Here is a 12139-nt window from a genome sequence, read left to right as displayed (position 1 = left end):
ATAATTTATAATTTGGAACGGAGGGAGTACTTGATAGCTCTGATCTCAAGCAGCTTTAGAGATAGTAAACTAATCATACTAATGATAATAGCAAACCCGAATCTCAAGCAATTGTAGTATTCTACCCGTGTCGTTACACCTGGTATTAAAAACAAAACCATATGCTAAATGTTCAAAGCAAATTTCATACATGCCTCATTAGTGAAATAATAGAATAATATCATATTCGAGCATTTAATTCGCTACAAAATGACTTGCGAGCATAAAAGAAAAGACTACAACATGTTGTCGATTCTCGCAGCGTAGGTTTAATGTCCCACAGCTAATCAATTGGGGCCATGGCAACCTAGAACTCCAAGTCTTCACGGGAAAAACTCCTCTATCTTCATTTGAGCAACGGTGATGGGCGCAACAGGTGGATTAAAAAAAGCCTAGCACATCGAAATGTAATGCGTGGGTTCTGACATGTGTGGCTTATACAAGAAAAACTTTACTTTGTGGACCATAGAGGAAAAATTTTAGTTGGTCAAAATTTAATAAAACACATAGTTACTATGTGAGACTCTCCCATTAACAGGGGTAGGGCACAGGTCAACCTACCCGTCCAAAACTTATGGTCAAACCACAATGATCCCACTATAAGGTGACCCTATACCATGGTCAACCTGCCGAGACTAGACCTGATCATGGACCGTCCGACCCGACATACATGATCTGACCCGCTCGAAAAAAACACGACCCGACCCGACCTGGAAAATGTATGGGATGGGCATAGGACAAAATTTACTACCCGCCATAAAAGTAGGGCTGTGTATGAGCTGAAATTTTTTGACCCGAAATCCGAAAACACCCGACCCAAAAATTATACATAAAAACTTAGGTTTTACCCGACCCGACCCGACTATGTGTCAGGTCGGGCTCTGACCAAACAATCTAGCCCGATGGTCAGGTCAAGCCCAGGCCGAAGGAAGAAACCAACAGGTTTCTTTTTACCTGCCTGACGAATGTATGGGATGAGCTCAAGATGAAATTTTTGATCCGCCATAAAAGTCGGTGTCGGTGTTTAGCCGCCAAGCCTACCTATAGATAGCCAAGGTGGCAGCAATACTACAAAAAATGACTTACCGCAACCTTTTCAAAATAGCTCCAAGGCGGGCAGGAACTTCAACCGCCTCGGTTAATGGTATCAATTAACCAAGGTAGTCATTTTTTTATTAACCGAGGCGGTTAAAAAACCGCCTCTCAAAATGGATTAATCGAGGCGGGCCCCTTAAAATGACCACCTTGATTTATGTAGATTAACCAAGGTGGTAGTTCTAAACTAAACGCCTCGGTTAATCGATTAACCGAGCCGACCACCCTATAGGGTCCGCCTTAGAAAATATCAAGGCCCAAAGAGGCCCAGAAGACCCATTACCAGGGTTCCATATATATATATACCCGCGTTAGAGTTTGGAACTCTCATCTCCTCTTCCTCCCTCACTCCTCTATCTCCACCCCGCATAGCAGCCCCCTCCCCAGCCTCCCTCCCGACTAGCGGCCCCCCTCATCAGCCTCCCTCAATACGCTTGGCGGCGGCGGGTGCGTGGGCGGCGCTGCAGCGGGCGTGTGGTGCGCTGCGGTGCAGCTGCACGCTGCAACGGTAGGCAAGCGCTCCGGCCTCCTCCCCAACCTCCCTCCCGGCGGGCCCTTCCCCAACCTCCCCACGCTTCGGTCCCCTCCCCAGCCTCGAGTGTCGTGCCCCGGCCTGGCCGGGGAGCTTGAGGAGCTACACGACGGAGACGCCGAGGAGGGTGAGGACGTAGAGGAGCAACACGGCGACGAGCTCCACCTACGAGCGGCGCGGGGATGGCGGGGCCGGATCTGGCAGCGGCAGTGTCGGATTTGGCGCCGGCAGGGGCCGGCGGCGGCATGCCGGACGCGGGGGCAGCGGCCTGCGGATGGGATCGGCGGGCCCGTGGATGGGCTTGCGGGCCTGTCCACTGGCTTTCTATTTTTTGTGTTTTTTCTATTCGATTAACCGAAGTGGTAGACAACCGCCTCGAAAAATAGGTCATTTACCATGACTTTTGGTCCCAGGCAGTTGCGAGAAACACACCTCGGTTAATAGTTATTGTAGTAGTGTAGGTTTGTAGGTAGGGTTTCGCTGAGGTCTGGAACTGATGGTGCAAGGTACACAAAACTTTAGACAGGTTCGAGCCGCGAGATGTGTAATATCTTACGTTATGTTGGTTATTTGTATTGCCTTAGAGTAGGTTTTCTTTTGAGGGGGTCCCTACCCACCCTTATGTAGTCCAGGGGGACATGGTTACATGAAAATCTAGCCGAATAGTACGCAAGGAGTCATACCCAATGTCTATCGGGTAGTTTCCTTATATTCGATTAGTTCTGCTCATGTACGGGTAGTTACAATAGGATAAAGTACATGACATGTGTTATCTCTTACTCTAGAACATTATACCCTTGTGAGCAGTCCCACTACCCATGTCTAGCATTCGGGCTGAGTATGTGCTGAAATTTTTGACGTGAAACCCAAAAACAACCCTACCCAAAAAATTATACATGAAAACTTAGGTTTTACCCAACTCGAACCCAACCACGTGCCAAGTTGGCTTGGGCTGAAAAATCCGGCCCAACAGTCAGGTCGGGTCAGACAAGGGCCGAAGAAAGAAACCAATAGGATTCTTTTGACCCAATCCGAACCAGACCCAACTTGATGGATGATCAGGTCTAACCAAGACAAACACAAATCCAAGTCAACCCATTGTGTGGTCCACCCTAACCATCCCAACAAAATTACCATATATCAATGTGCGGGCACATGGCACTCTTGAATGTAAGCATGGCTTTTCTAATAGTTTTTACATTGTATTAAGGTCGTACATTTTACCCATAAGTCATTATTTCCCTATTCCCTATGTTCATTACTCTCGCACACGTTTTGAGGTGAGTTGGCAGTAATCACTATGAAGCATTGCCCGCTATGGTTTCATCAGCAAGATGAGCATCCATTTCAAAGACATGTTCCACTCCAAGCCTTGGAACCCCTCTTGTGCCATGTGGCTCTTAAAACCCTCCTTTCCCACAAATTACAAACTGGAGTTACTCCATGTGGTTGTACTTTCTTGGGTGGCTACTCCATGAACCAAACCTTAGTTGTTGACTAAGGGAAGAGTTTCAATTTTAACTAAGTCCAAATTCAAACTTCACTCAAAATTTCAAAGAAAAGCTTATTAAACTTAAAATCACGCATGCAACATGCTATAGCTAAAAGTGTTCAAGTTTCTTATTAAATATTAATTTGGGTAAGATTTAGCAAGTTTGAATTTAATTTGACTTATTTGAATCGCTCACACCACCAAATAATTTTTTTTTATATTTGAGTTTCTTTTTTTTAACATAACAATATTCGACAAAATCTTGGATGTTACAACGCCAACAAAAGCTCAATTTTACAAGATGTTGTGGCCCAACATGCCTTGGTCCATCTCAATGCAACCTTAATGGGCCTACTAGTCTCTAATTTGACCACGAGGACTGGCTAATGGACCGCCATTTTGACCCTAATAATGTTACAAAGCCTCAAGTTTGACTAGTTTCCAAATTTTCTGCATGTTTCTCTATGTTGTTTCCAAAGTATAGTTGATCGGTAATGCTACAGATTATACGTCTGGTGTCTGATCATTGGTCTGACACTCGACATATGTTGCAACTGACAAGCATCAATGTTGTAATTATTGTTTCTTTATGTTTTGTAGTGCATGTTGCATGAAGCATGATATCAATGTTGCAGTGAAAATTTCCATTCTCGAATTGGATGTTAGAATTATCTATGTACATACTTCTTCTGATGTTGCAATCGTTGATTTATGATGTTGCAACTATTATTTATCAATGTTGCGACAAACCGTCTGATGAAAAAAATCTGATCGGACGTCCGGTGATAGTAGTGCCGATAGTTGATTTGTACATATTTTCCAACTAAATATTATTCCCATACACAAAACTTGGTTATTGTTAGGCACCAATTGGGATAAATAATTAAATATCATGAAAATATCCACTTAACTGAAAGTAAGCCCACACTCAAATCTTGCCAGAGGCATAACTTCGAACTTCTATGAAATATTCTGGAATCATAGCTAATTAACCCAAATTGTCATACCAAACAACCCAACTACCATTATAAAAAGACAAAGATTGAAAGCTAAAACTTACTTCAAAGTATTTATAGAGAATAGCCTCCTCAATCTTTCCATGAATTACCAAATGTCCACCACCATGTAAAGAATTTTTCTCTCCAGAGTGCTCCAAATTTTCCTAAGTAATTAAAAACATTAGACGAACTGGGGAATTCTAGTGGTGTCACTTATTGTTTATTTTACTATCCCCACCCTATCTAAAATAAGGTTGTGTATGGATCTTGGTAAGAATAGCATACCAATGTCTTTTCATGTTAAATAAATATCCAACAAAGAGTCACGCACATACAAATTTGTATCGGCAGCTAAATGACAATTTCTATATATGATTCGAGCGGGACTCCGTGAGCAATGAGAGTGGCCACGTCAGCGAAAATTCTACCGTCCCTCTGATTTCTAACCGAGGGTGAAGATCGGTTCTCACCGTGGCAATTCTAGCCTATGCGCGGCGGCGGCCTCCTCCCTCCCCGTCCCGATGGAGCCCATGGAAGGGCGGCGGAAGGCATCGTGCGGCGGAGGGCATGGCGCGGCGGCGCCCCGCCGGCTGCTCCGTCGGCGGCGGCCATGCCCCCGCGATGCGAGCGCCGAGCGGCCGCCGTGCATGACCAGCGGCGCGGCGCGGAGCAGGCCCGAAGGAGCAAGGAGCAAGGGCACGCGCGCGACGGAGCAAGGAGCAGACGGATCCTGGCCGCCGCCACCAGCCAGATCTGCGCCGCCCCAATGCTCTGCACGTGGATCCGCTCGAGGCGAGCCCCTGGCGCGTGCCGGATAAGGGGTACGGCGGTCCTGCGCCGCCGGCCGGCTGCCAGGGCTTGCGGCCCTTGGCCTTACCCGTCCCGTCACAGTTCTTCGCAGCCATGTGGCCCTTCCGTCGTCGGCGTCCCACCACCACATCCTCCTCGCCCAAACCGCCCACCCCGCCATTAGCCGCACCTTGATGCCGGTTGTCGACCCGGCCAGGCGGAGTATGGTAGGTGGCGCAGCCTTTGGCCGAGGTCCCGCGGGCTGCCCGCGGAGCTTGCTTCCGATCTCCTCCACTGTTGCAAGGTCAGCCATAGAGCTCCTCCCCCACCCTCTATCTCACCTGACATGCATCTGCTTTTTCTTTGCTCTTGTTTTTGTCAGTCCTTGTAGCGTGTGCCAAGAGTTGACTATTTTGTTTTCCTCCAGGAGGCGGAGCCTGTCGAGGGGTGGTGGCAGGAGGCAGATTTTGATCTGTTCTTGGAGAGGAGAGAGGAGCCGGAGTCTGTTGAGAAGGGGTGCTCTGCTGGGAGGTGGCAGATGAGCACCACGACCTTCCCAACAAGCTGCACCTCGCCGTGGTTGCTGAGAAGCTGCGGATGCTCTGCAATCTGCTAACCAACCGGGAGGTGTGCTTGAACTTGAGGAACAGCAGGACCAGACGGCGTCGGATTTGGCCATGGCCAACATCCGTAAAGGATTCTTCTATAGATGGGTATAAACTCTTTCTCTCTCTCTAAATTCGGCAGATGGAGCTGATTCTTGCATCCACCGATTTTGTGCTCAGATAAGGCATTGTTGGAGAGTGGAGAAGAAGTCAAATGTTCCATTGCTTATTAGGTACTATAATGCTGTAATTGGAACCTGAACTTCTACCCACTTTGTCTTTTTAGATTTGAGTTACAAATCCGTGTTTATTTGTACACATGGTTTTGAAAATTCTGGAAGTTAGCAATGTACTGCAATTACAAGTAACTGTGACTTGAGATGAGAACAGGGAAAAAACCTAGAGTTGATATTAGGATACAAGATATAAATTCATCGATACAGCTTCTAAAGTTCTGATAAAAGCTAAACATTCTAATACTGTCCAAGTACTTTATGTAAGTTCCAAGCTGTTAACAATCTGCAATCTGCATTTCTTTTATTGTAGTGGAATGCTATAGCAGGTAAGGAAACAGGTGGATGACATGCCCACGCTTGAAATGTGTGAAAGGGAGCCTTGCTATGACTATGTTGAATGATAAAATATTTGCAATTGGTGAAGGAGTTGGATCTGCAGTTTTTTCAGAAGATGAGATGTTTGATCCAGCACTTGGGAGATGGATGAATAGTCTGTCCACGCAGCAGAATGTATGATGCCAATCTCTCAGTCCCTAACACATTTGTTGTTTGGTATTTAGTAGAATATTCCATTATCTCTAATGTGATGTGATTTTAGGGCTTTACTATCTGTCTATTCTGTGTGATATTTTATAAGGTATGACCCAAAGGAAGGTTTCTGGGCCCTGCTTCCAAGTATGAACTGTTGCTGTACATTATTACTATGCCAGTTCATGTTTTGATGCACAGCTAAATCCCTAAAGATATATTAAAACTGCTACCTCCGATCCCCATTTCACCCTTGACCATGATTCCAAATGACAGTAGCTCTCCACTCCCCGCATCATCAAACCAGCAGGAATCTGGTACTCGCTACAGGCTCCGAAAGTTGCAGAGTTTACCTCCTCCCGGCGTCTCCGATTCAAGCACAAGTCAGCAACCAAATCAAGAGCAAAAAATACAGCTCCAACCATTCCAACTAAAGGTAACGTTCCTGCTCAATCGTAGGACATTTGCCTCTACTTCATTCTGTCCTTTGATATTTGATTAGCTTTGATGTTTCAACGCAAATGCGAAGGGGATACTTCTTTTATTCTTACCTAAACAGTGTTTCAAAAACATACCAACATTAGCCATATTGATGCAGCACCAGAAGACGAAATTTGTTAGGTGACCAGATCAGTTGAAGCTTCCCTTTCCATCCAGCAGCAATCTCACGGTTACACACTGAATTATTGTTATTCTAAGCTCAATATACTGTTTTCTGTAAATTTCATGGGCATAATCAGAATGCATTTCATCAGACAATTTGAACTACTAGCCAAACCTGAAGCAAACAAACTAATTCATGTACTAATCCGAGAACTACTTCAGTATTATGCCATCTAAGTTACTTTATATTGCCACCTTTCTGATATGTAGTGCAAATTTAATTTATAGGCACAGCTATTTCCTTCGCCTTGCTATTTTCAAAACAGCAAAGAGCCTATGGAGCCATACCATGTATTCAGGGCTTTTCTTATAGCAACAAGCGCTTCAACGATGTGGAGAAGGTTATGTTTTATCGTCATGAAAAACAAAAAACTTTTTATCACTCAAGGCACACTTATATAGACGATTGTCTTCATTGTCTGCTTACCTGAGTCAAAGGCAAACATGAAAGTCACTTTCATGAGAACTATGAAGTTACAATTTCTTCCTCCTTTCCTATTGACGGTTGCACAAATGATTGATATTGATAGTCTTGCAATCAAGTACTTACTCATTCGGGTGTGCCTAATGATCCAAAATTTCCTCTCCCAACTCTGAGTTGCAAAATCATTCACAAGGTAATCTCAACCAAAGTAAATGTTTACTCCATCTTCTCCACCCCTATTTTCCTAAACAGGCCATTGTTCTAACAATTAATTCGGTGTACCTTTATACAGGATGAGGAAAATGGTTGTCCTTGAAGATGTTGGGGATGTTCGCCACCGGCCGTTTGCTGTTGGATTCAGTTGTTCCTATCAATGTTAATACTCTTTGATGCAAATTATTTGTATCGTGTTATCTCCTGGAAGATCACTACACCAGTGAGAAACTTGATGTTAATGTTTGCATGTGCCGAACAATTAATGTTCTTAGGACTCCAGTATTATTTTAGCTTAAGGACATCCTATTTCACCGTGTTGTAAACTATGCTAAGGAACTACCACTTAGCTAAATATTTGACGCTAATGTCGCTCTTCTTTGCAACCGAATTTCGTAATTGTACTGCCGCTTGTTAACGTGATGCATTTGATATAATAGTTTAAAATTAAATACAAATTGTCTTACAAGGAATGATGCAAAGTTTACAGGTCCACGGAATGAGGTCAGTTATGATCTTATTAGGTTACACTACTAAATTAGAAATGTCTAAAACTTTAAGTCCGACCTTCCTTTTTTCATTTGCTCATCAGATCTTATAAAATATATATACTACTTTTAATTTCTCCATGTACTTTAAAACATCTACTATACCATATCATGATAATTACCACTAAGATGACAAATGAATTATGCGCGCGCAACGCGCGCGCAATCCACTAGTACCTTTTATTGTAAAAACCTTGGAACAAATGGTTTGAACTTTGGATACAGCCTTTTGAGCAAGCAAAGATGTAGGTATATAAAGACTTTTCTTGCTTGTATTTTTTTACAATTCCGTCCCACAGGATTTTTTTATGTTAATTCTTCGTCTGGATAGATAAATCTATAGTTTATAGTTTGATTAGCATCTCCATCTTAATCATTATTGTTGTCAAAACATAGCTAATTAATGATGTGGCTCCGGAAAGCTTAATGTATTTGAGAGGAAACATGTCGTATATTTTTCGTCAAAAAAATCATATCTTGTATTGGAGAAAAATCGAAGACGTGGAGTGGAACTTAAAAGGACTTGTTCGTCAGGTTTTTAAATCTGAGAACCTTCTTTACCCTACTGGTTTAGGAACCGTGAATGTTATAATATTATTCCCAATGTGCTGACAAGTACACAAAAATTCTTGCAGGTTGTAGCTATGATCCCCTGTCTCACGATTGGCCCCAAGATTAAAATGGCCAATAAGATGAAGGCAATGTGAAGAAATTTGGAGGACATCACAAGACAACACAAGGATTTCAGTTTCACACCTGGCTGTACCACCAACGTTGAACAAGTTACTGATATGCGGGAGACATCCTCGGCTGTTGAAGAAGCACTAATAGTAGGGAGGACGGAAGAGAAACAGAAAATATATATTGGCTTCCTTGTCTAAGAACCTGGCACATGAGATCACCATCCTTCCTATATATGGGTTTGGAGGCATCGGCAAGACAACCTTGGCAAAATTAGTTTTCAGTGATGCCCAGTTTAATGAGTACTCTCGGGTATGGGTATATGTGTCCCAGGTTTTTGACTTGAAAAAGATTGGCAACTCTATAATTTCACAAGTATCTAGTGGCAACAGTTACATAGCTGAAAAGCAGATGGTAAATAAGCGTCTTCAAGAGCTACTAGCTGGTAAGAAGATTCTGATTGTTTTAGATGACATGTGGAGGGATAACGAAAATGAATGTCAACTGGAAGATTTGAGGGCTATGCTAAGGGTTGGAGAAGGTAGCAAAGTGGTGGTCGTAGTAACCACACGTGACGAAGGTATAGCAAAGGAACTTTGTACCATTGAACCACACAAACTAGCTCCATTGACAGATGACATGTGCTGGAGTATAATAAAGCAAAAGAGTGCCTTTGAATCTAAAGATGGCAAAGAGCAGTTAGAGCATATAGGAAGGGACATTGCAATGAAATGTGCAGGTGTGGCTTTGGCGGCTCAATCACTTGGATACATGTTGCGGTCCATGACTTTTAATGAATGGAAGTTAGTGAGAGAGAGTGATATCTGGAATGTTTCTGCTACAAGAGATACATGTTCTGCACAACATACAGTTCTTGCATCCTTGAGGTTAAGTTACAACAGTATGCCACCATACTTGAAGCTATGCTTTGGCTACTGTGCAACCTTTCCAAAAGGTTACAACATAGCTAAAGGTGGTCTAATTCAGCAATGGCTCTCTCTAGGTTTCATCGAGCCACGAAGCTTATTATCCACTCGGCAACTTGGAGAAAATTATGTTCGGCAGCTTTTGGGGCTGTCCTTCCTCCAAATTTCAAAGTCACCTTCAGTGAGTCGATACTCCTTACAATTGAGCACTAACATTTTTATTTTTGAACTATTACGTGGAACTTACATAATGCATTCTTTCATCAATAGCCGGTTGTTTCATACCAACTGGCTGAAACTACAGGCCGACCCCACTACGTATTCCTTTATCATCCACATATAACAAATGCATGCACGGAGAGATGAATATATAGATAAGACACGGTTTAGCAAGCACAAATATAATTCCTACAAGTCATCTACTCTCTCTGTTTTAAGTCATAGGTCGTTTTTGCAAATCTAAATACATAGATTTTGTTATGCACCTAGATAAACACTATATCTTATATATAGATGCTTGAAAAAAATTATGCATCTAGATTTGCTAAAACAATTTGGAACGAAGAGAGTACTAGTAATGGCAATAATCAATCCACGTTAAGTTACACTAAGATTCCATGATAAAAGTTAGGGAAGTTTCTATTTAGATAAATTTGGTATTATGAGTGAAACATTGTGACATTTATTTTTATTTCTCGAACACGCAGGAGAGCTGTGCATCAATATATTAAGAAGAGAAGGGGAAAAGATCCCCAAAATGTTACAGATATAAGGGGCCTGCAACCCACCCTAAAACAAGATAAGAGACTCCTACAAAAAAGACACTCATGACCAGAAACACTAGACCAGAACCCCTAAGTAGTTGGAGCTGCTAGGGCGATGAGGTGAGAAACTCCTCGAGCCCCTGCAAAAGACCATTGCTGCATTTCTTCCTTGATAATCCTGATAACACTGGATGAATTAGGGGTGATTCCATCAAAGACCGATTGCGATGATTCCATAAGGATCAGGAGCCAAGAATGATGATGGAGTTCACCCCTTTTTGCACTTGACTTGAAACTCTGTTGCTTGTAGATGTCCACCAATCCTTGAAAAAACTTTCCCCAGCTTGTGGTGCAAGTGCCTGCAGGCCAAGGTCATGTAGCACAACAAACCAAATTTGTTGGCTGAAAACACAAGAGACCAGCAGGTGGTCAGTTGTTTCATTTGTTTAATCACAAAGTGGGCAAGCTGGGTGACGAAGTCCTTTCCTTCCAAGTCTGTCAGCTGTCCAAGCTGTCCAGCATTTCTTATGTGCCACTGTCCACATGAAGAATTTGCATTTACCAGGGGCCAAGCTTAGCCGAATTCTCTCCTAAGGACTAAAATGGATGGCCCTAGTGAAAAGTGTCTCATAAGCTGACTTTATAGAGAAGGAACCTGGGGTGGAGAATTTCCAAATGTGTGTGTCTTCTACTGCTGGCTGCAGCTCAAAGTTCTCAAGAAGATCCCAGAGTTGTAGATACTCAAATATGACATCCACAGTGAGAGCAGCTTTCAGGTCTGAAATCCACCTCCTAGTGTTAAGAGCATCAGCAACTATCCTTCCCCTTCCTCTGGCAGTTACAATTCCAAACAAGCTTGGTAGAGTATGTTCCAAACTCTGACCATCCATCCATCTGTCAGTCCAAAGAGGGTGTTCTTTCCATTCCCAACTACTGTAACCACTGCAGCATCAAAGAAAGCCTTGACCTGAGGTAGAGCTTTGATGGGGAGAAAGGCCCAAGCTTTTTCTGGTTCAGTCTTTTGTAACCAGAGCCATCTGATCCTCTGAGCCCAGCCTAAAAACTGAAAACGGGAGATGCCCAATCCCCCAGGAAGCATGGTCTAGTGACCTTAAGCCATGCAATTAGACAGTGACCACCCCTCACATCTTTTTTCTTCCTCTCCAATGTGACATATTTATAGTGATTGTTTAATTGTAAGCATCCTATTTCTTTTTGCAAAAAAAATGTATATGCGACTACTATCATAGTTCAATAGAGAAAATCTGACACCTTGAGCTCTATGAGGCAGATTGAAACACCTCTTGTGCTATTTGTAGTAATAAGGTATGAAATAATAGATCAATAAGTGCTAGGTTTCAAGTTGATATCTCTAAGGGAAATCATTTTTACAAATTTCAGCAGATAAGATCAAAATCAGGTAACAAAATTTGGATTCACAAGGTATTGGTAAAAGGGATGCAATAAGAGCTAACATGGCTCAAGCTAATGCTACAATAAACACATTTGGAATACAAGATAGATGTGCAATTCACACGGAAAAGTATATCATCAGGGAAATTTATCAGGTAATGGTAACTGAAGGTGATCATAAGTTCATAATAGA

The 12139-nt window shown here is 42.8% G+C and overlaps 1 protein-coding gene across 1 annotated transcript; it reads left to right on the top strand.

The window, feature by feature from the left end:
• The first annotated feature begins 5511 nt into the window (after positions 1-5511).
• LOC120685840 (putative disease resistance protein RGA3) lies at positions 5512-11804 on the top strand. The gene is made up of 4 exons (XM_039967951.1): positions 5512-5658; positions 5731-5783; positions 6097-7594; positions 7694-11804. The coding sequence occupies exon 4, from the start codon at positions 9255-9257 to the stop codon at positions 10110-10112; it is 858 nt and encodes a 285-aa protein (XP_039823885.1). The 5' UTR covers positions 5512-5658; positions 5731-5783; positions 6097-7594; positions 7694-9254; the 3' UTR covers positions 10113-11804.
• Positions 11805-12139: the final 335 nt, after the last annotated feature.

The sequence above is a fragment of the Panicum virgatum genome, chromosome 8N (assembly GCF_016808335.1).
Source record: "Panicum virgatum strain AP13 chromosome 8N, P.virgatum_v5, whole genome shotgun sequence".
NCBI lineage: Eukaryota > Viridiplantae > Streptophyta > Magnoliopsida > Poales > Poaceae > Panicum > Panicum virgatum.
The sequence above is the reverse complement of the archived record's forward strand: the minus strand, read 5'-3'. Positions and strand labels throughout refer to the sequence as shown.

What these genes read in the sequence shown, in the direction of transcription:
- LOC120685840 (XM_039967951.1), top strand. Translation starts at nt 9,255, where the DNA reads ATGGTAAATAAGCGTCTTCAAGAGCTACTAGCTGGTAAGAAGATTCTG.